Raw genomic sequence first — 27,021 nt, forward strand, 5'->3', positions numbered from 1 at the left:
CAAAAAGAACAGGAGTGCTTGTGGCACCTTAAAGACTAACAAATTTTTTTTAGCATGAGCTTTCGTGAGCTACAGCTCACTTCTTCGGATGCATAGAATGGAACACACAGACAGGAGATATTTATACATACAGAGAACATGAAAAGGTGGAAGTATGCATAACAACAGGAAAAGTCTAATCAATTGAGATGAGCTTCAAAAAGTTTTTTTTCCTCCTGCTGATGATAGCTCATCTCAATTGATTAGACTTTTCCTGTTGTTATGCATACTTCCACCTTTTCATGTTCTCTGTATATATAAATATCTCCTGTCTGTGTGTTCCATTCTATGCATCCGAAGAAGTGAGCTGTAGCTCACGAAAGCTCATGCTAAAATAAATTTGTTAGTCTTTAAGGTGCCACAAGTACTCCTGTTCTTGTCACAGGAAAGATACTACTATAGCACAAGTGTACAAGAATGAAGAGCCCAGTTATGATATGGTTTAAATCTGTACAGGTGACTTGCACCAGCACTGACCAATAGAGGGCAATGCTGGCTGGGAACAGTGTTAAGTGCCAGCCTGGCTACACAAGGTGCTGATTCAGCACCTCCCGGAAGTGGCTTCATGGGGAGGGTGGCACTGTTCCCCACACCCTGGCCTGGAACCTTGAAGGAGGGCAGCACTGCCAACATTACCTGCCTTTCTTTGGATTGAATTCAACTCTGTGAGCAAAGGGTTTTGCTAACACAGAGAAATGATACTCGCATCTGCCTGCATCAGCAGTCACAAAATTCTCCTATTGTGTTTTAATTGGAGGGAGTTGAAATTTTGAATTTTTTCAATGACCTTGTGGAATATGTAAATAATAATGAATAATAAAATAGGGGATTTTGTGCGGGTGTGTGTTTTAAATGTAGAAAGTTTTGATGGAAATGGTTAAATGTGAAAAAGTTTGGTCATCCAGTGAAATTTGTATTTTTTTATTACTATTTTTCTGATTTGGTTCTTTATGTTGCTAATTTTCACTGCTCATCTTAGTGTCACACTGATTGTTTTTCAAAAATGGGGGGGCGGGAATCATTTTTAAAAATAAAAATTAATTCATTTAGAAGAGTTACTGATTTGGGGAACAAAAAATGGGGATAGAAAAATTCCATGGAAAATTTGGAAAATGAAATATTGACCCATTATGGACAACAACAGGAGAATTGCTAACATAGTTCCTATTTTTAAGAAAGGGAAAAAAAGTGATCCAAGTAACTATAGGCCTGTTGACACCTGTAGTATGAAGGAGAAAGTAGTTAAGGACATTGAGGTCAATGGTAATTGGGACAAAATACAACATGGTTTTACAAAAGGTAGATCGTGCCAAACCAACCTGATCTCCTTCTTTGAGAAGGTAACAGATTTTTTAGACAAAGGAAACGCAGTGGATCTAATTTACCTCGATTTCAGTAAGGCATTTGATACGGTTCCACATGCGGAATTATTAGCTAAATTGGAAAAGATGAGGATCAATATGAAATTTGAAAGGTGGATAAGGAACTGGTTAAAGGGGAGACTACAACAGGTCGTACTGAAAGGTGAACTGTCAGGCTGGAACGAGGTTACTAGTGGAGTTCCTCAGGGATCGGTTTTGGGACCAATCTTATTTAATCTTTTTATTACTGACCTTGGCACAAAAAGTGGGAATGTGCTAATAAAGTTTGCGGATGACACAAAGCTGGGCGATATTACTAACACAGAGAAGGGCCGGGATATCATACAGGAAGATCTGGATGACCTTGTAAACTGGAGTAATAGTAATAGGATGAAATTTAATAGCGAAAAGTGCAAGGTCATGCATTTAGGGATTAATAACAAGAATTTTAGTTATAAATTGAGGACACATCAGTTGGAAGTAACAGAGGAGGAGAAGGACCTCGGAGTATTGGTTGATCACAGGATGACTATGAGCCGCCAATGTGATATGGCCGTTAAAAAAGCTAATGCGGTTTTAGGATGCATCAGGCGAGGTATTTCCAGCAAAGATAAGGAGGTGTTAGTACCGTTATACAAGGCACTGGTGAGACCTCATCTGGAATACTGTGTGCAGTTCTGGTCTCCCATGTTTAAGAAGGATGAATTCAAACTGGAACAGGTACAGAGAAGGATGATCCGAAGAATGGAAAACCTGTCGTATGAAAGGAGATTGAAAGATCTTGGCTTGTTTAGCCTAACCAAAAGAAGGTTGAGGGGGGATATGATTGCTCTTTATAAATATATCAGAGGGATAAATATTAGGGAGGGAGAGGAATTATTTAAGCTTAGTACCAATGTGGACACAAGAACAAATGGATATAAACTGGACACTAGGAAGTTTAGACTTGAAATTAGACGTAGGTTTCTAACCATTAGAGGAGTGAAGTTCTGGAACAGCCTTCCAAGGGGAGTAGTGGGGGCAAAAGACATATCTGGCTTTAAGACTAAGCTTGATAAGTTTATGGAGGGGATGGTATGATGGGATAGCCTAATTTTGGCAATTAATCTTTGATTATCAGCAGGTAAGTATGCCCAGTGGTCTGTGATGGGTTGTTAGATGGGTTGGGATCTGAGTTACTACAGAGAATTCTTTCCTGGGTGCTGGCTGGTGAGTCTTGTCCACATGCTCAGGGTTTAACTGATCACCATATTTGGGGTCGGGAAGGAATTTTCCTCCAGGGCAGATTGGCAGAGGCCCTGGAGGTTTTTCGCCTTCCTCTGCAGCATGGGGCACGGGTCACTTGCTGGAGGATTCTCTGCAGCTTGAGGTCTTCAAACCACAATTTGAGGACTTCAGTGACTCAGACATAGGTTAGGGGTTTGCTACAGGAGTGGATGGGTGAGATTCTGTGGCCTGCATTGTGCAGGAGGTCAGACTAGATGATCATAATGGTCCCTTCTGACCTTAAAGTCTATGAGTCTATAACAACAAAATGAAAATTCATTCCATCCCAGTGAGTGTGCTGCCTCCTCCTCCTTCCCTAGCCCAGTCTCAGTTCCATGTGCCCGTGGAGTCATACATGCTGCTTTTCACCTCAGCATTACATGCTGTGGCATGCTTGGAGTGTGTCTGTTTCCGGCTTCCTGGACAGAATCAGCCCTACTTACAGCTGCCTGGCAAGCGTTCAGTGAGCCTCTCCTGGTGGAGAAGAGATTCATCCTGGCCAGGACACTTGCATTAGCCTCTTTTGTGTCATTTTTAATATGGTAGCTACTCCCCTCCTTCACCTATCTTCCCAGCCCCCTTTCTCCCTCATACTAGGCTTTATCTCCCAGACACAATACTGCCCACTAACCTGGTACAAGGTGGGATGTGGAGAGAAGGGTAGATGGCTTTGGGGAAGCATTTATGGGGTGCTGGTGAGGGGGTCAAACTTCCTTAAAATTGCACGTGGATTTGAGAGCACTTCGAAAAGTAAAAGCAGCTCATATGACAAAGGGGTTGGGCTACATTTTGGGAACTGCTTGACCAAACAATTCAAGATTTATTCCACTTGTAGCATGCGCATTACCAAGGCAATCTCCCTATGCATAGGGATTTTAAGGCACTTTGAAAAATCAGCTCTTAAAAAGAATTTTGGATTTTCTAGAGTTTCCATGAGCAGGGGGTTTCTTTCCTGTTTTTTGAACAGATCTAATTTTAACATATACATGATGCAGTCAACAAATAAAACTTATTTGTGTGGATAACTCTGCAGCCATGTTGAATGGGCATATCCAGTTAGGGTTTACAGTTTATCCTCATTTCTACTTTCAGAAGATTAGCTATTTAGAGGAAGACTCTAAAAAGAGCAAATGTTCTATAGTACCCCATCATGTAACATGGCTTCAATGATGAGTCCCCACAGATCTGTAAAACATATCTTGTGCCCCTCTTGTTTCCGCTGTTGCAGCTCCTTTACATAGTATTTCAGACGATCCACGGAAAAACAGGCCAAGAACTTGTTTTTGATCACGTGTTTCCGAGCATCACTGACTGATGCCTCCATATCCTTCTGTGACCAGTCAGGATCTTCATACAAATTTGACATTGTCCTGAGAAAATGAAATATAAGGAAAAGTTGGGATTCAAAATTAGAGCTCTTTGAAACTCTCAAGTTTTGGCTTAGAGAGCGTTGGACAACATTTCTTGATTTCAGATTGGGTGCGTGGGTTTACACCTTGATGTGCCTTTCGGGTTTGAATGAAACCAAAAATCTCAGTGAAATGTAACTAAATTTAACTGAAACCACCAACTTTCATGAAATGTCCATTAAGTGGGCTCAAACTTGCTTGACACCCAGTCCAGGTTTGCCAAAAGGTTTGTGAATTTCAGCAAACAATTTGGAAGCCTAGCTCAAGTTTTGGATTTGTAACCAACTCCGCAATCCTGATTCCATACTTTCCCTGCAGCAACTACATTGCTTAGGTACATCAAAAAGTGATATTAGGGTAGTATTAACACCACCAAATTAAAACAAGGTTGTTTTAATGTGATGGGTGTGGCTGCTTTATTACAACAATCCATTTTGCTAAGAGTTATATATTATTTATCAATTATTATTTCCTACTTGTGCTGGTGGTGTAGGACTGTACATTTATTAGCACCAGGTTGCCCCTTGGGTTGCCTGTAGCTTCAGATGCTCTAATCTCTCTAATTCACTTTTCTACTTTTCCAGTGTTCATGTCATTCACACATGATCATGGATGATAGCAAATATTGGTAAACACCTAACAAAGGCCGACATGAAAAAGCCACACTAGATGAATAAAGCTGCTTGTTAATTATAATTCTGTTGGCCAAAAAGGCCTCTGGAAACCATAAACAGTGATGGTTTCTTGGTTTACGTATGCAAATAATAATCATTAGATATTTAAACTAGATTACAATGGGCACATGCATAACTACTTGGAGACTAATAAACATTTCACCACTCTGGAGATTATGTCCTTAATTAATTTCTTTGTGTCAGAAGCTTGGTCGTCCTTACCATGTTGTGCCAGATAAACCAGTGATGTATGAAATACAGTCCAAAACATTCAACTTCTGGATACTCAACAGGTGAGCGTACATTGCTGTCAGTGCTCTCGTACCACCACCTGTTGTCATGAATGCCACCACTGGTACCTATTCAATGCAAAAAAGAATACATTTAATGAAAAATAACTATATGGGTGGGGACAATTAGTGATTAGAATAGAGATGAGTAGAAATTATGTTAAGAAGTTCAGGCCCTGATTAAATGGTAAAAAAATTGTATATGATCAGTTTGCAAGCAGAGACATGAACTGAATTAACCATGCTGCATAGAAATAGCTGGAATTGCTCTGAGTTTTCTGTAACTTACTACTTAGCAATTGGAAAGCAAAGGCTGTCATGTTAGGCATGGAATTTTAAACACTGAGCATAACTGGAGACTATCCTCAGTACTTTCAATTATCCTAAAAAATCCTCTAGATCAACATAAAAATACAGGAATTGTTATCTCCTGATTGTAATAGACTTGTGCTAAATGCAATAAACTACCACTGTTGTGACCTTGTCAGTAGGTATTGGTCATCTAGGAATAGGAAAACCTTGTACAATTTAAGGTTTTGTGAGGGTTTTTTTGTTTATTTTTTTGATCCAAAAATTTATAAAATGAGTTTAAATTTCTGTACCATTTCCCCCAGTGACTTAAATTTATGTCTCACATGAAAGATAAGTTGGCTCAACTTACACTAAAGATAGATACCATGCATTGGGCTAAAGACACTGCTGGCACAAATGGTAAATTTAGCCTAAAGTCTTTAAGGAAGTATCATTTTTGTGCAGAAGTGTGGATGACTTTAAACCTGCCCAGTGTGTACCTTGTGTAGTGATTTGCACTTGCTAGGTGAGTGCAAAGCAGTTGTAAACACAACTACCTCAGAATGGCAGTATTTTGCACCCACGCAGCACAGGTGCAAATGGAAAGTCAGATTCAAATCAATTGTAAAATTGTAAACAGTAAGGCCTGGTCTGCATTACAAAGTTAGGTCAACACAAGGCAGTTTATATCGACTTAGTTGTGCATGTGTCTACACTTACATTTGTCTCCCACCAATGTAAGCGTTCCATTATGCCAACTTAGTAACACTACCTCCCCAAGCAGTGTAGAGCCACAGTCGATGTACATAGGTTGATGCAGTGTGAGTGTAGACACTGCATTATTTATCTCGACCCTAACTGTCCTCCAGCATCTGTCCCACAATGCCCCATGCTGTCTGCTCTGGTCTCAATTGTGAACTCCCCAACCCAGGGGTCATAGAATTTTTGAAATTCCTTGTTCTGATTGCCCAACTTGGCAAGCACCCCTAGCAGCTCTCCATTGTTGAGTTCAACTGCTCAGCTGACCATGCTGGCTCCATGCTCCAGACATACTCCTGCCTGGAAAAGACAGGAGATATTGGCCCTCCTAGGCCTGAAGAGGCTATGCACGCACAGCTCCAGCACCAGCCATAGAAATGTCAATATTTATGAACAGCTTCCTCGGGGGATACAGGAGAAGGGCTATAACAGGGATCAACAGCAGGGCACAGTGAAAGCCAAGGAGCTGCAGCAGGCATACCTGAAAGCCAGACAGGCCAACACTCGATCTGCTGTGCCAGAGAACTGCTGCTTTTATAAGAGCTGCATGCTGTACTTGGCAGAGACCCCACCACCACTTCCCACACCACCCTAGATACGTCCATGGAGACTGAGTCACAGGATGTGCACAGTGAGGTGGAAGAGATAGTGGATGAGGAAGAGAAGGAGGAGTATGGAGGATAGGCGACCTGGGGAATCCAGCTGCACAGCGAGCCGGGACCTGTTTTTGATTCCTCCCACAGGCCAACCAGTCCTGCCAGTAAAGCACGGGTGACCCCAATGCAGGGGAAGGAACCTTGGGTAAGTGTATAGATAAATTTTTAATTAAAGGGATGGGGAGGGATAGCTCAGAGGTTTGAGCATTGGCCTGCTAAACCTAGGGTTGTGAGTTCAATCCTTGAGGGGGCCATTTAGGGAACTGGGGCAAAAATCTGTCTGGGGATTGGTCTTGCTTTGAGCAGGGGGTTGGACTAGATGACCTTCTAAAGTCTCTTTCAACCCTAATCTTCTATGATTCTATCCCCAAAATAGCAGGACACATCTTTTGACTTATTACTTTACTTGTGCTAGAAGAGGTACTGGCACAACCAAGAGAGGTAGAGTTGCTATCTGTGTTTCATTCCCTCTAGAATTAGCAGAGGGGGCCATGCAAAGAAGTTTGTTTATGTACTCAGGGATGTCCCTTGAATCCTCCTGAGAGATATTGATGAAACTTTCATGGAGGTACTCTGCAATCTTCTGCCTAAGATCTCTAGGGAGGGTTGCTTTATATCTTTTTCTGTGGTAGGACTCTTTTCCATGCCACTCAGTCATCAGTTCAGCAGGCACCATTGCAGTACACAGACTAGAAGCATACAGGCGCAGGTAGCTTTGGGACACCAGCAGCAACTGTGCTCTCTCTGCCTTTGTTACCCTCAGGAGTGACATATCAGCTAAAATCACCACCACCTGTGGAAAACAGGGCCAGTATACAGTGACAATGCCCTATACTACTAGATTCATGCAACCAAACAATTCTCTCCACATTTTCTCAACCCTCGGCAGGCCATACTCACCATGGCTGGCGCTGTGACTGGCACCATGCGCAAGCAATCCCAAGCAGAAGTGAGAACGCAGTCCTTAAAACTTTAAGGGAACAAGGGGAGTGAGGTCAGCATCTTAAGTTTCACTTTCTGTAATGAATAGACTGACAATGGTACCTCTGTGTGTTTTATCTGCAGCTGGTGCCATTGCAGCTTTTAGAGTCTCCCTTTCCACGCCCATGTAACACCTGAGCCAGATAAGGAGAAAGAAGAGGGCTCGGGATGACATGTTCAGTGAGATCCTGCAAGCCAGTGCTGCTTCAGACAGTGAGCACAGGGCTTGGATGATGAACACTGCAGACAGACTGGAGAAGGAATGAGGGGAGAGCAGAAAGGCCCAGGATCCCAGCAGGAAAAGGAGAGGGAGATGCACCAGAACATACTGGGGCTTCTCAGGCAGCTAACACAGAATGTTGCAGGCTCTGGTGGACCTGCAAGTTCAACAGTTCTGGGCTTGCCTCCCTCTGAAGCCCATTGAGAACTCAATATTGGGACCCTCTCAATGTTCCATGTGGCATCAGGGGTTGCTACACTACCCCCACCATCCTACTCCAGGGGACATTAAAGACAATCACAGCTTCACATATGCCGACCATGGCTTTCACAGGTCAGTGTATGTGTAGCAGAAATGAACATGAATGTTCTTTACCCTTCATAAGTTCTATTCTATTAATTTATTATGGTTTATTACATTTTTAATATATTTGTTTTTAAATTACACTTTTTGCACTTATTTTGTGACAGAATAAAATTATTTGGAACATAATTCATCTTTATTAGTTCATAACATATGCTGCCGAGTGCTGAGCAGTTCTGAAAGCAGCCAATTACCTGTTACTGCACAGTGCCACACAACTCATAGGATTAGTCACAAATAAAATTAATAGGTGCATTGACATTGTCATATTCCTATGTGTGCAGCAATCACCACACAATTCCTACCAGGCCACAAAAGAGCAGGGCCAGGTAGAGCACACTACAACCTAAGTTCCCTCTAAGCTGCACGGCCGCACAGCTGCCTATTAGCCCTGCGCAGGGGCTCAGGCCTGTGGCGGGGAGAGATACCTCTCCTCCAGCATGGACCAGCTGTGGCAGGGAGAGGCACCCCTTCCTGCAAGCCCCTGCATGGACCTGTCACACATCACCTCCATATTGGTGCACATAACAAAATTCATTCTGCCCATGGACATAAAAAATTAGAGGGAACACTGACTACAACACACATTTCTCTAGCTCACTGTTCAAGTGGTCTTTCAAAGCCTCCCTGCACCTATGGCTCCACATTGAGCTCTTCTAATAGCTCATGTATCTGGCTGTTCAAGTTCAGCAGACAGCCACTCCACCTTTGCCCCAGTGGAAACATTTCCCCCTTTGCTTCACAGATATGATGTACGACACAGCAGGAAGCTATAACCATTGGAATATTTTTCTCACTGAAGTCCAATCTTGTGACTGAACAATGCCAGCATCTCTTCAAACAACCAAAAGCACATTGAACTGTCATTCTGCACCTGCTAAGCCAGTAGTTGAATCATTCCTTTGTGCTGTTGAGGTGGCTGGTGTACGACTTCATGAGCCAGGGGAGCAAGATGTATGCTAGGTGCTCCAGGATCACTACTGGGCTTTTATCATTGCCAAAGGTAATCATCCGGTTGGGCAAGCAAGTCTCTGCTTACAGCTTTCTGAAATGTCCTGTGTTCTTAAATACAGTATGTGAGCATCATGTACCTTCCCTGACCAGCCCACATTGATGTTGATGAAGCATCCTAGTGATAATCATAGAAAAGTAGCCCGTTCTGTTGATGTACTCTGTGGCAAGAAGATCTGGTGTCAAAATAGGGATCTGAGCGCTATCTATCTCTCCCCCTCCCCACTCTTCGCAGTTCGGAAACCCCAGTACCACAAATCCATCCATTCTGTCTTGAGGCATTACTGAGTCACAGTCCTGCACTGCATGACAACAGCCCCCATGGTGGATTTCCTGACTCCAAATTGATTCCTGACTGATTGGTAGCAAACCAGCATTGCAAGTTTCCACAGTGCAATCACCACTCGCTTCTCCACTGTCAGTGCAGCTCTCATTTTGGTGTCCCTGCACTGGAGGGCTGGGGCAATCTCAGCTCCCAGATCCAGGAATGTGGCCATGTGCATCTCAAAATTCTGCAGTCACTACTCGTCATCCCAAACCTGCATTATGATGCAATCACACCAGTCAGTGCTTGTTTCTTGGGCCCAGAAGTGGTGGCACTTCACCATCTGCAGCTGCTCCATGAACCAACCATGAACCAACCTTGAATTGGTTCTCACTATGTCCCATGGCAATCTGTCCTCCAAGAAATTATTATATTCCCTACTCATTTGATTCTTCTTGCAGCTCTGCAAATACTGCAGGATCTTACAATAGTACAGAGCTGTGCTAACTCCATGCCTCTGTCAGAGATGGCGGACAGCGTGAACTGTGGCGTGGGTTTGTGGGATTTTGAAAAAAAGGCGCAAAAATTATGGGATACAGATAACGTTATGGGATTGAGACAGTTGCAAACTGGGAAGTTGACCCCATGCTCCCAATTACTCCTGTGCAACTCGTTTAAGCCCCATCACGCATTGCCAAAACTTCCCAAAAGACAGTGCGCTAGATGGTGGTGAGTTGCACAGTGAGATACCTACTCATGGTGCACTGCACTCTCTATCAACACCACAGACCAGGGAGTATGCGCACCACAGACACAAGGAGCCAAGTATTTACACACACAAGCAATGTACTAACTGCAGTAGTGGTATGCCAACATAACTAGAGGCAACATGAGTTTGTAGTGTAGACATGGCCTGAGTGAGAGAAGTTGTGAGTCTGTCTGCATGGGTTGGCTGAGAAGATGGTTGGGCCTAAGAAAGCTTTTGCTGTAATTCTGAAAACATGGGCCTAAATCATCTTGGTATTTAATATCTATGTTTATTAAAGCAACACTGTTTAGGAACTGTACGTATAAGTAAAAATATGTTATTAATGTCATCTGTGATCACTCATTTCCTTCCTAAAAAGTAAAATCACCCACTTCTTCAGTGTAAAGCTTTCTGACCATCTGGAGATTGTGAAAATAGAGAACAAGATGCCACATTTTGGCACCCAATTGACTGAGCACACCTCTGTGAGAAGGAGTGGGAAGGATTCTGCCCCACATACCTCATCATCCTGCAGGTCCTCCTCTAGCTGGAGAACCTTTTTCAGAGCAGCAGCAACCACCTTTTTCCTTTTACGCAGGAAATCCTGCTCCTCCACACACAACTCAAACCCCAAACGCACATCTAGGTCTTTCCGGCTGGAACACAGGCACAAATATTATACGTTATGACTTGTATCTCAAGATGTACTCTATAGTTAAATTAATAAACTATATACACTTCATAAGCAGATAAGACATTAACACTATAACTATTGATTTAACCCTAAGCAGAGCACAGGATCTGGTCCACAAGGTGAATATAGCTGAACCGTTTGGTAATAGTGACCAAAACATAATAAAATTTAACATCCTTGAGGGAGAGAGGGCACCAAAGCAGCCCACCAACAACGCATTTAATTTCAGAAAGGAGAACAACACAAAAATGAGGAAATTAGTGAAAAATAAATCAAAAGGTAGAGTGCCAAAGACTTTTTAAAGACACCATAATGGAGTCTCAACTTAAATGTATAGCTCCAATTAAAAAACATAGCAAGAGGACCAAAAAAGTGCCACAAAGTACAAGAAGGAGTTAGAAGCAAAAAGGCATCCTTTAAAAAGTGAAAGTTAAATCCTATTGAAGGAAACAAAAAGGAGCATAAACTCTGGCAAAATATGGTAAAAACATGATTAGGAAGGGGGAAAAAAAGAATTTGAAAAACAGAAAGGCAAAAAAAAAAAGTAACAGCAATTTTTTTTAAGCACATCAGAAGCAGGAAGTCTGCTAAAAAAACAGTGGGGTCACTAAACAATCAAGATGCTAAAGGAGCACTCAAGGAAGACAAGGCCATTGCAGAGAAACTAAATTAATTATTTGCATCCATCTTCATGGCTGAGGGTTTGAGGGAGATTCTCAAACCTGAGCCATTCTTTTTAGGTGACAAATCTGAGGAATTGTCCCAGATTGAGGTTTCATCAGAGGAGCTTTTGGAACAAATTGATAAATTAAAGAGTAAGTCACCAGGACCAGATGGTATTCACCCAAGAGTTCTGAAGGAACTCAAGTGTGAAATTGCAGAACTACTAACTGGTACCACCACCACTGGTGGTGTACAATCTTAATTGATTTACATTTTATAAGGCAATTGGCAGGTTTATATGTTCTTTGTCAAGTCTTTTATTAACACTTCTACCTTATGTCACTGGCTATGTAAGGGATTTTACTGTGCATAATGGCTGGCACAAGAATGTTCAGTGGACTGCGATGCTCGGAGAATAATGGATCAGCAGGATGAATGAGATCTCTTTTTCTAACCCTGGATGCCAAGTAAAAAGTCTGGAGTGGCATAAAGGGTCCCTAAGACCTCTCATTTTAGCTGGTGGAGGATACGCCCAGAATTCATAAAGCTTTCTTCCAAGGAACTCCTCACAAGCCCTGGCAGCACAGCACAGAATCTCACCCTGTGCGTACAGATTTCAAAAACTACCATCAGTAACACTTCTTATGCTGTATCTAACGTAGAAGTCTCATTAAATATTGACTGCACTGGGTGTGTTTTATTACATGGTCTCAATCTGAAACTCAATCTGAGCACATCTTTCCCCAGAAACAAAGAGCAGAACTTGGCCACCATCCATCAGAATCCAAGGAGCCAAGAAAGAAACTTACCACTGTTTTGTTTTAAAGTGTAGGTCAAATTTTCTGTGCTGAAAATGAGAAATGTAAATATAATAAATGATGAGATATTACTACAGCCTTCCTTCCTCCCCACTTTAATGAGTTTCATCTGCTCCTAGTCATCAGAACATTCACAAAGCCGTGAACTGTAGTAATCCGAGTGATGTATATGACCTCAAGAACATTTGTAGAAAATTCTCTTGTATCTCAATGTTTCCTTGTTTTTTCAGGCTGGTGCATCAATTTACTAGGTTAAGACCTTGTCTGTATCATGTACCTCCGTCTGCGCTTCTCACTATTGCACCACTGGGCTATGGAGCAGCCCAAGCTCTGTTACAGGTTAGGCAATACACACATGAATGGGAGATGGGCAGCAGTGGAACTTCAGGTCCCAGTGGAAAGTCCATTATTAAGCCCTGGACGGGCTGCCAGGAGTACCAGAAACAAAAGCTTGAAGTACCAGTATTGATGTGTGAGCCTAGCCCAGCTGAGGATTTGGCCTGTAGTGTTAGGGTTTAGGATAGAATAGCCCATGTTCTTAGGAGACACTGGGCTTTTCAAGAACCTTGAACTATGCAGTTCTTTTCCTGCTCTAGGCCCTCTTGCTGGTTGAGTGTGAATGATATCAGAATCTTTTCTCCTCCTTTTCCCCCCTCACTACAGAACTGCCACATTGTGTTTTGTGGCCCTTCCCCACAGCTTGGCAGACACACTCCCATATTTTCTTTTTCTAATCTCCTTAATAGAAAGCGTCCTCTTTGGTTTCTAGGAGGCTGGGTTTGTTTCTCTGGGTGGAACCAGCAAAAACTTAAACAAAAAATTCAGTATTATTCTAAAAGGCTGGCAGTGCTTACCTTATCTATTACTTCTTGATCAAAGGGAAGTAAATTCAATGGCACAGTCAGAGGGCCATTTCTGCTCCTTCCTGCTCTACATGACATACAAGCACACTGAAAAGAAAGCAGGGTTTTTATTAAAAGAAGAAGTCCTCTTTTGCTGCCCCATCCCAAATAAAGGTAGATGTATGTTGCTGTCTATATTACTCCATACTACTACCATGTTCAATTATAACGTACAAAGCTAGGAAGTGTCTTCATTTTTAGGACTGTAATATCCAGTTGTGGCTGGCTATGCTTGGCATAGTGAAACAGGATGGGCTCGGTAAGATGAAAGCTGGGGTCACAGCACAATGAAAGGCTATGGGTTTCTTCAAAGGATCCTTTCACTGTAAACGTCAAGTCATGCTCTAACGAATGGAGACAAAAATAAAGAACAAAACCAAACAAAACCTTTACCAGTGCCCATAAAAAAACAACAACAAAAAGACCTGCCAAAAGACAAAAATACCTAGAGATGGACTGGAACCAAAACCCGTGTTCTGTACGCTCTTGGGGGTGGGGAGATTTGAAATCTGGAAATGAACTCAGATTCAAATATTGCCTATGGCCCTATCTTTACAATGGCCTGAACAAAAAACCCAGATCAGAATACCCCTGTGCTTTGGGATGCCATGTATTTACTGCCACTGTATTCTGACACAGCAAATGTACGTGATTGTATTGTATGTTATTATAGGCCAAATGATGTGCGGTGCAGCTGCTCTTCAGGATTTGACCCTACAATAGCTAATAACCCTGTTTATAAGAACAGATAGACCAGATGAATCTCTTTCTGTCTGTTTTAGTCACTTCACAGATAATAGGCCAGATGCTTGCCAACGCTACAACTCCTTTGTGAGATCAGCACAAGGGGGTGTGAAGAAGTGTAACTAGTCCAGCTAGTTAGAAGTCTAACTGGGCAACTGGAAATTCTCTTTGCATATGTCCCTGGTTTACTGTAGGGAGCATGCCACCAATTCCCAGCCGGTGTATAGGCTCATGAGATCCATAACTGCTACTATAAATTAGAGCAGCCCTGAGGCTCATCTAACACTATGAGCCAACCCAGCTTCTTGAAGCCATGGGAGTTCAAAGACAGCTTAAAGCCACCTTTGTAATCACTACTCCAGCCCCTCAAATGCACCAAGCAGAGCACACAGTACCTTTAGACACAGATAGATTTTATTTTGTAATAGTTCAAAATAATTAAAAACAAAGGAATTTATATTGGGGGAAGTGATATTATGGCTACGATATTAATCACACAAAGTCAGAAAGTTCAATCTTTTCATTTCCACATGAAAGTTACCATTCCTGCATGCACTGCACACACTGCAAGAGAGCTAGTCATTACATAGTGACGGTCACATAAAAATGGACCTGTGACATATTATGTAATTTGCACACACACACACATATATATACACACATAAAAATTAAAAAATGTGTTCTTTTCTATAACAGCAGATAAACAAATGGAGCATTTATTTCGTGTATGACCATGCAATGGAAACCTTGTTGCAGTGCACGTGGGAAAGGGGATAGAGTTAAGGTTATTAGTGGAATCATAAGTCTAAATTCCAAGGACCTGATTCCCCATTGTCCTGCACCTTTTGTAGGTCATATACATCAGTGCAAAGTGTGTGCAAAATGCTACCATTCAGATTTGGTAACATTTTATACATATTTTGCACTAGTTTAAATGACTGTACACTGTGCAGGACTAGGAGTAATACGTCCAAAATCTCAGCCTGAATGTTGCTTTAAGACAGTGGAATTTTAACAATCAGTTATAGATTCAGTCAGTGTAACCCATAATAAGGATTACACATTTCCCAGTTGCTGTTATAAAGGCTATAAGTACTAATAACTAGTTAATGAAGCAATAACCTCACTTGTAGAATGCGTTTTTTTCTTCTTCTTCCACCTCCTCCTATCCACATGAACTTCCAAGCAGGACATTTCACGAGACTGTAACAAATATGACCAATAAGATGATTACACACAGAAAATATCACAGAGGGAGACTTACCTATTCAGCCCACTATTTTGCTACAAGGATGGCAAATATTGGGAGCACTGTGGAGACAGCATGCTTGATCCCTGGTTCTAAGTGCCTTGCATTCTTCTGCAATGATTTCTCTGGCAGACTAAGAAGTAATATTAACAGGCTCTAGAGAGAGTCATGTCTAATCCTCAGGTGAAAGGATAGTAGCTATGATACACATACCCTAGGTTTCTGTGAGGTGTGGTATAAAGCAAGAGAAAATGAAGGCATTCTTAAAGGTCCTATAATGATCCACCGGGACTCTCAAAGGGGAAAAATAAAGCTACAAAGAAAACGGATGTCCTTGACGAGTGAAGATTTGCTATGTATTTTGCATTGTGTTCATAACTAGTGGCAGCTCGGCTACAGAACGATGCAGGAGTGCTGGCTGGAGTAGTAAAATGTCATTCCTACAGTACTCCAATGGAAGTTTCTTCCAACAGTCACTGCAGGGAATAATGGGAGAGCACCGGCTGTGAGTGCTCACTATTATGCCTTTTCCAGCTGGAGTCATTTCTATGGTGTGCTGGCTTGAGGAAGCTCACAGATACTCTAGTCTCAGCCACTCCCAACACAGACATTATAGGGAATGGTGGGGAAATATAAACTGTTCACAAGCTATCCAAGCTCAGCTTTTGCCTCAGCATGAGGAAGTGTTTAGGAGTATCAGCTCTGGGTCATTTTACTGATTCTCCAGTTTCTGCACAGTATGATAAGTATCGCTCTGCAGTACAGGCAAGAGAAAAGACAACAATATTTACCACTACTACCCCATTAGTGATGATGGTTTCAGGAAGATCCAGACTAGAAGACAAAATGAAAAGTACACATTTCACAACCAGTGTCATCTAAATACTACTTTAAGCATTTTTATCTTGATCATTTTAATTTTTGGTTGTCCATAAAAGTGTGCCTCTTTTGACTAGAGGCCACGCTGGCTACTCAGAAGCAGACATGGTTCAATTGTAGTCAAACCTCTGGGAGGGGCTTGTAACAGTTGTAATATCATTAATGACTGTGTGGGTCACATTGCCCCCAGTGCCATGAATTGGCCAGGGGTGCCCACACCACTGACATGCATTTCACTGGTCCCAAGAAGCCAGCCTTGGACTCCAATGGGGGACCTAAATAACATATCATCGTTAGGAAAAATTACAGTGACACAAATTATTAATAGAAAGTGATATGGATATTTGTTGTGCTCTTTCCCCACTCTGTCACTTTTCTTCTCCCTCTTTCTTTTTTTTTTAAAAAGATTTGTTTACGCATGCTCTGTTTTGGAAAAGGAAGGAATCTGGGGATGGGGTCTGGCTATTGAAGAGATGGCAGGGATATGAAACATTTTCCCTATTGATTGATTACTCTTGGAATTGCTGCGTCCATTAATTTCTGATTTTATAATATTTGAGGTTTACCCACAGGTTCTCCAGTGTGAACTCAGCCTCCAGCTCCTCCCTTCTCTGAAAATTAGAGAGAGAAATGAATGACACATGCAAAAACCTTCCCCAATAAGGGCAGCCCCACTGATTGTGTAAACTCTTCCTCCCCATCCTGTCCACTCCTGCCCTGGTATTCAAGGATCTTCTTCAAAGTAGCCTTACATTTTGTGCTGCAAGTACAGTCATTCAATTTCACTTTTTGGTCTCTAACAATATTCTGCTTCCCAGAAGCTGTTCCCACCATTAGGGGTGAGACGCTCATTGCTTTGACCCCTCTGGGTTAAAAAATATGTTGATATTACTGAATGAACTAAGGACATTCTCAATTTTCCTTATTAGTTGCTTGGACATACGATATTAAATAGATCTCTTTCTTTCCTGTCAATGGTCCCTCCACTTCAGGCAGAGGCTAAAAATTTATCGCTTCGACAAATATTGTGAAAATCTAAATAAGGTTTCGAGCATCCAAATCAGGGCTGTTTAAGTGTGTAAAGTGTGCCTACTTGCCTATTTGCCAGATATCGGATTTGGTGCCAATATTTAAATATTGAACTCATGCAGCATAATTATCAGATTCTTGTTTTTTTTACCAGTACAGACCAATACCTGTTTCAAGAGTCAAAATCACTATTGTGCTCCATAGTTGCTAGGTTAATGGTGACAAGTTATGACACAGAATAATATTTTACTGCTTGTATAGCTCCTTCCATCAGAAATTCTAAAAGCACTTGACCCAAATTAGTTATTTAATCTTCATAACATGTCTGTTCCTTTTGGAGAGCAATTGTCCTGATACGAATTTGCATGTGAGGAAACAGGTAGAGAGAGGTTGATTCGTCCAAGTCGCATGGCCAGACTACAACACAACCTGGAGTAGAGCCCAGGTCCTCCTCTCTCCCAGTCCTGTGTTTTAAAGACAAGACCAAGCTCCCTTCTTCAGAACTGCTCAGTGATGTAATTGGAGATGTTCATCTCCAGAAGTTAAACATTGGTGGTTCAGTCAACAATATCATCAAACCCTTGATAAACTCCTCTGACAAAGTATGTTGCAGTTCTAGCCAAACTATTCAGTACACTGTCAAAGCAATTTTAGAGGGGCTTTGCTCGTAGATAGGCTGAAAGAAGTAAATATGGATAGATATATGGATGGATGGAGAGAGACTAACACTCACTAAGGTAAAAAAGAAATATAATACAAATTAACTTTCTGAGGAAATTCCAGAGAAATGTATGCTTTCCACCTCGCTCTGCTTGTGATATTGGTTCTCACCTGTGGATTCAACTGGAACTTCATAAAAATTGTTTCTCCAAGTGGGATTTCAGCTATATCAAAGAGAACAATGAAGTGGCCATAATCTTGGACAATGTCTTCATCAAACACTGCCAGTTCCAGGACATTCTGGGAATAGAAATAAAGAATATATTCTTTGTTGATGGCATCTAGGAAACAAGGTTCTCTGTGAATAATCCATATTTGGTGTGTGCATATAGTACAGGAAGATAAAGAAGGAAAGAAGTGAGGGAGAAATTGGCACAAAGACAGAAGAAGAGATGATGAGTAAGTGAATAATCACTCATCTTTACTGGAAATATATTCTAATCTGATCAATGAAGGTTGTATCAGGAATTCTATTTTGACTCTGTTTCCATTTGCAAATAACTTTCTGAAAAATTCTTCATCTGGATGAACAGACAATTTAATTTTAAATGTAGATAATCTCATTTTAAAAACAGCTGTTGTAATTTATCAACTCATGAGAGAATAAATGTTTCCATTGAACAGGGAAGCAGTTATGGCTCCTGGCAATTTTTCCAAGGATTCATTTTTTAAAGTTCTCTGTTGGTTTTACTGATCCATATTCCTTCAAATTCATCACAGAACCAGCTGTGTTCAGCCAGAGAATGTTTGAGTATAATGTTCTTAGCAAGACCCACCTGAATAAAGTGCTTAACACTTTACGTGTCGTATTGTGACAAAGCTGCTACTAGAAATCAGGAGTTCCCTGGTCTCAGTTCTGCACGCTGTTGTTCATTATCTCAAGCTACTACTCAATGAGAATTTGTTCTGATTGTGTAATGATTCTAATTTATATTTCATTGGTTGAATTTGTTGTCACTCTGCATTGTATCTCTCTATTGCCAGAGCATCTATCAGATGTCGGTGTTATTCCTTCAGGGGAATTGGTGAGTGAAATCTGAACTAAATCAGAATTTTCTAGCTCTCCAGCTTGTTAGTGTAATTTTCAATAAACTCAGTTGAATTAGTTCAGAAACAGAAAATAAATTATGTTTCTAACTTGCCTCTGGAGTCTTATTCCAAACACTGGACTCAAACTCCAAACACGTGTTACTGGAGTTGCTTACGTGATTCAAAGAGGAATTTTAAGGGTACTTTTAGCATCTAGTAATTGAAGGGATATTATACACAGGATGCAGAAAACCTTGTCCTGGCTTTGTCTAGACCAGAAGGATCTGGCTACAGATGAGACACAAGAGAGAGTACTTGGCATTTTTTCTGCACCTTGACCTGACTCTGGATCCTAAAATAGAAGGTTTCATTCCACACTGGATCCCTGCAGTTCTTGATAGTTTTGGTCCGGACTTTTTCAGCTGAAGCAGTCGGCAACCACAGGCTCACGTAGCAATCAGACTGGCTTACTATTGGAAAAAAGTACAAAATAATTGGCAATGTAGCAATTTATAACTATATATATGTACACAAACACATACACACTATATATGTATGTGTGTATATACATATATATATATATATATATATATATATATATATATATATATATATTATAACCAATAAGAAAATCCATAATTACAAGGTTCTCTACATGAGATGGTATATCAGCTTGTCACACATTCCTTAGTGCTTCAGAAGGGTCTAGAGAAAAAAAAATCCTACCCTAAGCTTGTTGATAAAACATAAAAGAAGAAAATCTCTCTTCTTGGAATCTTATTTACAAATCTGTAGTTTAGAAATAGATATGGGTGAAACCTCAAGATTTAGATAAGCACTCCAATTATTGACTTGTCACATACGAAGAGCCATAGTCTTATCCTCCCTCCCTGCCAATCAGTGGAGTTGATCCTACTTAGGGTGGGAAGGAGTACACACTGAACCTCTTCAAGGGTAGCACAGTGGTTTGTGCTTTTTGTGACTCCTGGAGATAATAGGTAGATTCTCCTCTCACTTTAGTATAAGGCTATGTCTATGCTACCACTTATGTTGGCAAAAGTTATGTAGCTCAGGGTGTTAATGTTCCAGCCCCGTGAGCGACATAAATTACGCTGGCATAAATGCCAGTGTGGACAGTGCTATGTCGGTGGGAGAGCTTCTCCTGCTGACATGATATCACCACTCATTGGGGGTGGTTTAATTATGTCAATGGGAGCGCTCTCTCTCATCAGCACAGAACAGCTACATGAAAGATCATACAGCTACACCGCTGTAATCTCTCTAGTGTAGATATAGCCACTGCTTCCGGGAGCCACGCAAAGCCACAGCACAAGCAGAGTGGTGTGGAGGCCAAGAATTAATTAATAGAGGTTTGAAGGGATCTTAATGTATGTTAGCTAATTAGCAGAGGTTAAGATGTTACCCTGTATCTGGTGCAGAGTGAATTGTGTGAAAAGTCGTTACGACCTTGTGAATTGCAGTCTTGTTTTTTTGTTCTAGTATTGCAGACAAATAAGATAACGAATAGGCTTATGTATAAACAAATGCAAATGTTTACTTTTACTGTCTGCAAGTATGCTAACCATGGTCTGCTAGAAAGGTATAAAGATTGTTATGATTGTTTACTAATTGAGAGAGATCCGTTCAGGACAAGGGGCAAACCTAGTTCCTGACACTCTCTCCCTCTTGTGTTCACTAGAGTATTATAATAAAGTATTTGTTTTTGCTGCACCTAAACATAAAAGTGAGAACTGAGTTTTCCTTCGACAGTGGGACAAGCCCCTGACCCCACTCCCTGGCTGCAGTGCCGGAGTGGAGCAAGCCCCAGACTCTGCTATCTGGTGGGAGCTCGAGGGCCAAATTAAAACATCTGAAGGGCCTGATGAGGCCCCCAGGCCGCAGTTTGCCCACCCCTGTCTTAGAAGAAGAGTGCCTATCCCAGGGAAAGCAGCTCCTATCCTCAGCAAGCACGGCAACACTTAGCACTGTTTGCAAACTGATTCAGCATCATGTCTCAGTAGGTGACATAGCTCAACTATAGGTAGGTCACATAGCTCTGCAATCCAGGTAAATTGCTGGAAACATTCACCATCAGTCATGCTAAGTATGTCCCTGTAGACTCAGAGGTGATGTGTCATCTCTCGCACTATACTAAGTTCATGAACTATACCGGGGTGACCAAACTGCGGCTCGTGAGCCACATGCGGCTTTTTTACAGTTAAAGTGCAGCTTGTGTCACTTCCCAGTCCAACCCTCCCCCTCCCCCCTTCTCTGCCTACCAGACTCAGGAGGGAGCTCAGGGTTTCTGCCCTCTGGCAGGGTATTGGAACTAGGGGCGTCTGCCAGAAACAACCGGTACCTGCTGGGGAGGGGGGGTGGCGTGCACAATTTAAAGGTTTGCCCCTCCCAACCAGCTTGAGTCATGGCCTCCCAGGTACACCCCCCTCTTACCCTCAGTGGCCCCTCCCTGCAGCTCCCAGGTGTTAGCTCTGTGTAGAGAGGCAGTGGCAAACAACTGGGAGCTGCAGGGAGGAGGCACCGCTTTAGCTCCATGGGGAGAGGCAGCAGCAAAAGCAGAGGCTCTCCCTGGAACTCCCAGCTGTTTGCCGCTGCCTCTCCCCACTGCCGCAGCTCCCAGCTTGCCGGCTCCAGCAGCTGCCATGCAGGGAGGGGGCCTGGCAGCACCATCTGCCCAGTGGGGAGGGGGATCTTGGGTCTTCAGCCCCACAGGGCACACCTGCTGGAGCTTGGCACTTCAGCAGGTGTGGGGCTGAGGCCCTGAGCCCGGACAGGTGCCTCCCACAGGGCTGAAGTCCCAGGACCCTCCTTCCTGCAGGGCTGAAGTCCCGAGCCCCAGCAGGCGCACTCCAGATCTCAAACTTCTGAAGAGCGTTGTATGCGGTTTGGAGGATGAGTAAGTTAGGCCACCCCTGAGCTATACAATGGATGCCAGCAGCATTCGCCAACTGTACAATAATCCATGACAGTCCATCAGTCGAGCATCCATGCCAAGCTCTACTCTTTCAGACAGCAATTTTTTACAAAGCCCAGTTTAATGAGATGTTCATGGTGAAGGTGAAACTTCTTGTAGCATATAGGAAAGCTTTGCTAATTCATTCTGTGGTAAACCACAAGCCCATACTGAAAGTAACTTTCCAGCTGTGCTGTTCACGCAGTTAGGTATCAGTGAGGTGTTCTCATGGGGAGGGCCAGTTCTGGTGGCATCATGGTCCCTGCAAGCCAATGGGTGAGCATCACTTCACTCCATGCTTTTACCCCTGGCATTGTCTGAAGACCCAAGACAAGGCTACTACACTAAGTTCTTCCTCACTCCAAAATGGTGCAGCTTCTCATTTTTTTTAGACTGTAAATTCTTTGGGGGCAGAGACTGCCCTTTATTAAGTGTTTTTATGGTACCCAGCACTGGCTGGGATGTTGAAGGGCTATAACAATATAAATATTACGGAGTAACAATAATGATAATGCAAAGGAAGAGTGACTGCCTGATGCAAGTTAGAATAGCACTGAGCAAAGACCAAATATTTCAAGTTATATATGCCACACGGCTGTTCAACAAAGGAGAAGGAGGAATTTCAGATAGTGCTTAACCGAAGTACCACAAGCTGAGTTCCTGATCATCGGAGCAGATCTCAATGGCTCTGTGCGAGAACACAGCCAGGGCTATGATGACTGTCACAGAGGACGAGGCTTTGGAACCATAAATGAAGCTGGTGAGGATGTCTTAGAGTTAGCCAGAGCCCATGGCCTAATTATTACTAATACATCCTTTGCAAAGAGGGAGGATCACTTAATTAAGTACAAGAGTGGTGTCAACAAGTCCCAGACTGACGACTTCCTGATTAGAAGGAGAGATTTAAAAACCCTAGGAGATTGTAAAGTGATTCCAGGAGATCAGATTGCAGAGCAAGAAATTGCTTTGACAGATTTTTTATGAAAATTCTACTGGAGGATAAAAGTCAAGTTGTGCAACAAAGGATAAAATGGTGGAGGCCCATGTGTAGGCAAGTTAATCTGAGATTTAAGGATGAGATGAAGGTTGGACAATGACCAAACAACCATGATGACTCCAATGAGGTTCAGGGGAAAATATTCAAACATACTACAAAAAGTGGACAGCTGTGTGTATACAAATGAAAGGAGATGTAGTGGTGGCCCAATGATGTACTGGAGGCCGTATAGAAGGAGGAAAGGTTTAAGTGATGGCAGAAAGTAAGAATGGGGCAAAGTTATGAGGAAAACAAGCTGGTAAAAAAATAGGTGAAAAGAGCAGTTGCAGAAGCCAAGGGCCAAATACTGAAAGATTTATATGTGGGTCTACTTATGAAGAAAGTGGGAAAAGGAATATACCCATTAACCAGTATCAGGCAAAGAAGCACTGAGGACTTGGGAGTTGTGAAACATATCAAAGCAAAAATGCTGGGAGATGGCAGAATCATTAGGAGAGGGCAGTCGTTTTATGAGAAACTGCTTATTGAAGAGAATCTGAGGAAATAGTGAGGGAAGTATGAGCAAACAACAACCTCACAAGACTTATCATCAGGGTGGGGATTCAGATAATACTAAAAAAGATGAAATGTGGGACCAGATGGTGTTTTAACCAAGGCATTTAAAGCACTAGGCCATGAGGGAGTGGTGATAATGACAAATGTCTTTAAATTAATCCTCCAAACTGGAAAAATGCCTGACAAATGGAGGGAGATCATATTGGTCTCTATCTTCAAGGGTAAAGGGGATGTGAAAGAATGTAGTAATAACCAACTCATCAAATTACTGAGTCACATGGTGAAGTGGCTGGAAAGAACTAATGAGAAAAGACTTCATGAGGAACTGGAGCATCAAGTGTCAACCAATTTGAGTTTCTGCTGGGAATGTCAACAATGAAACCAGTGAATTGCCTATCCTTCTAAGGTAATGAGGGAATTGTGGGAAGGCATTGGAGGACTGTCAGGACTCAAATGATTTAGACTGGTCTCACTGCAAAGGGACTCGCATAAGTGAAAGCCTCACTTGGGCTTTAGTTTACAGCCCCAGACAAACCACACTAGCCTTGGTTGAAAGCACCACTGAACTCAGGTGAGAGGGTTTTGTGTGTGAATCGGAAGGGAGCTAGGGCAACACCCAGGTAAGAGCCCAGGCTAATTCAGCAGTGAAGACATACCCAAAAGTCCTAAAGTTCCCACCCTGAATTTCTTGCTTGCTAGGACTCCCACAGCAGCCCCAGTGGAGACACATAGGAGCAATGAGAGTCTGTCCGTGACACCCATGGTGGTAGGAGCAAGAGCAGGACAATAGGCAGGAACCAGAAGTATCACTGTCAGAGGCCCTATCACAGGGCTTCAGTTAAGCACCAGTGGCAAGACCAGGGACTGATGTAATGCTCCTCTGTCAGCCTGCAAAGAATGTCTCTTCACCTTCACTTATGCAATCATTGCCAAGCTGCTGACAGGTGCTCTCTGCTAGCAAACTGCAGTATTAGATTTCAGCATGAGCACGCACACCTACACACTCTTACAAAACACCCAACTTGAAATTCTCAGAGAGATGTAACCTAAGTAATTAAACATTGTCCAGTGATGACTTCATATTGGATGGGAGACACATCATGGAGTGGGGCCTATGACAGTGCTGAGAACCAGCACCCTGTAAGCCCAATTAATTTTCCCATAGAAGGGCCTGACTGAGGGAAGCTGGGGCTAATTATTAGATCTGTCTGAGCTGGGAGAGCTAACAAGCTAGTTAACCCATTAACTGAAAAAGCAGAAAGGCACACAGGAAGAAAGTGCAAAGGGGGAATGAATGAGAAGGAGAGGCTAGCAGGACCAGGGTAGAGAGAGATCTCTGCATGGAGAGATGTCTTGACTCTGGCAAAATGGGATAATGTTTGTACGTCACTGTAAGCAGAGTTGCTGTGGAGGACCGTAAGAGGTGGTGGGTGAGATAAACTACGCATCAGTGTTTAGAAACCGGAAGTGTTAAGGCCATTTGTGTGAGAAGACAGAAGTGGAGGGCCATGCCCTGTCACAGGGCCTAAATCCCAAGTCAGGATTTTTGGTGATCAGTACGTAGGTCAAGAAAGCATAAAAGCTCCTGACCAAACCAACAATGGTGATCGCACCTGCATAAGCTAATGGAAGTTAAGGGTAAAAGCGGGAAATTTTGTCCAAGTGGAAATGGAGAGAATAGTTAATGGACTGGTAACAGTGCAAAACTGGCAGTCCCTGAAGGCTGAATATTGATCAAAAAGAAAACAGCAGAAGCAAATACACTTGGTTGGGAAGGCGACTAGCTCCTATATTGAATACAAAGCAGATTAAAAATTACAAAAGTTATCCAAAAATTGGCAGTCTTCTATTGGCACTCCAACCTGTAGGCACACTTGCATTAGCTGCTAAAGCTCACTATCCAAGGAGAAAGGTAAGTCATAGCACTGAGAGATGCTAAAGTAGTGGATGGTGATTAATGCAGTATAGAATGTATTGTCTATAAGTTCTAATTAAAACACAATGGTATGTAGCTATTTACCAACTTTTCCATAGAGCCACATGATATTACAACAAAAAATATGGTAAGTTTTTTTTTTTGCTAAGGTTGAAAAGTGAAGCACTCAAAAATTAGGAACTTCCAGATTAGTCTTCAGTCACTTGATCACATAATGTTGTTTTCATAGGACACCTGCCACACTCAGCACAGAGGATGGATTGGGCTCACTGAACAAGCAGCTGTTCAGTTTTTTGTTTTCTCCTCAATGCATGGCTCAATGCTTTATTCAAACCCTGCTTGGAATACAGAATTATTAATTTTCTCATGGGCTTTTCTAGGGTGCTCATCACTATCATATCTGAGAGTTGCATGTACATTAACTAATTTAGCTTCACAACTCTCCTGTGAGATAGGGGTGGAGGGGGTGCTCCTCATTTTAACAGTGGGGAACTGAGGCACAGAAAGATTAAGGTTAAAAGTGTCCACTAATTTGGATACCCAATTTGAGATGCCTATAGCCTGATTTTTCAGAGTACTTAGCATTATTATTATTATAAATCTGCTTCTGACTTCCTTCCCCTTATTCTCATAAGAATCTCTAAGACCATGAGTAGAGGATATTTGGGCTAGATCCATAAAAAGACTTAGGAGAACAAGTCCAATATTTAGAGACAACCAAGATCCTCAAACCCCCCACTCAGCTGCTGCCTAACTCTTTAGGCACCAAAATTTCTGCCAGCAGGCATGTGCTCAGTCTAGATGCCTAAGTCCCAGTGGAATCCTCAAATGAGGTGTTCCCCCACCTGCAGAGCCCACACTGTAGGCGCTCACCAACCACTCCTAAATTCACATGCTGCTGCCACTAGTCCCTTTATAACTTTTAGTTAAGTGACTAGTACACCCACCCAGGATCTGAGAGACCCAAATTCATTCCCACCTATGTCTGATGAGAAGAGGTTTGAGTTTGGTCTCCCCATCCCTGCACAGTGCCCTACCCACTGGGGTAAGCGGTATTCTGGGCTAGGTTGGCTTAAATCTCTCCTGTTGAAGCTGTTCTACTGCGTATAAATAATTAAATATGTATTGGGCCAGCAAAAGAGTGAGAATGACTCTATAGCCCAGGTTAGGCACTGGGATGTCAGAAACCCAGGATCCAGTCCTTCCACTCCAGTGCTATGCCTTTCTCTCCGGCCTTGACAAATGCAGTCTTGTCCCACTCATATCCATTCAGAATGCCACTCCAAAGTAATTTTCCTAGCCCGATGCTTTGACCGTGTCACTCCTCTCTTTGAATCCCTCCATTGGATCCACCTTCTGCATTGTATCAAAAGTAAAAGTTGCTTTGTCTTCACTTTCAAGGCCCTTCATTGTCAATCCCCACCCTACCTCTCATGTACTCATGTTGTCAATGCTCACCTCCCATCAGCCCATGATGCGAGCTAGTTACATTTTCAAACAAG

The 27,021-nt window shown here is 42.4% G+C and overlaps 1 protein-coding gene across 1 annotated transcript in view; it reads right to left on the bottom strand.

Annotated features, from left to right (window-relative positions):
• The window catches only part of LOC120404486 (cytosolic phospholipase A2 epsilon-like), a 49,421-nt gene that overhangs the window by 12,559 nt on the left and 9,841 nt on the right, over positions 1-27,021 (bottom strand). The window contains exons 4-14 of the mRNA XM_039537158.1: positions 19,394-19,530; positions 18,143-18,271; positions 16,853-16,893; positions 16,195-16,237; positions 15,282-15,357; positions 13,585-13,754; positions 13,363-13,458; positions 12,500-12,537; positions 10,854-10,989; positions 4,972-5,108; positions 3,811-4,036 (exon numbers count right to left, since the gene is read on the bottom strand). Of these exons, the coding sequence (XP_039393092.1) occupies positions 3,811-4,036; positions 4,972-5,108; positions 10,854-10,989; positions 12,500-12,537; positions 13,363-13,458; positions 13,585-13,754; positions 15,282-15,357; positions 16,195-16,237; positions 16,853-16,893; positions 18,143-18,271; positions 19,394-19,530 (1,229 nt within the window). The remainder of the gene's footprint in view (positions 1-3,810; positions 4,037-4,971; positions 5,109-10,853; positions 10,990-12,499; positions 12,538-13,362; positions 13,459-13,584; positions 13,755-15,281; positions 15,358-16,194; positions 16,238-16,852; positions 16,894-18,142; positions 18,272-19,393; positions 19,531-27,021) is intronic.

This window comes from Mauremys reevesii, linkage group 4, assembly GCF_016161935.1.
Source record: "Mauremys reevesii isolate NIE-2019 linkage group 4, ASM1616193v1, whole genome shotgun sequence".
Taxonomy (NCBI): domain Eukaryota; kingdom Metazoa; phylum Chordata; order Testudines; family Geoemydidae; genus Mauremys; species Mauremys reevesii.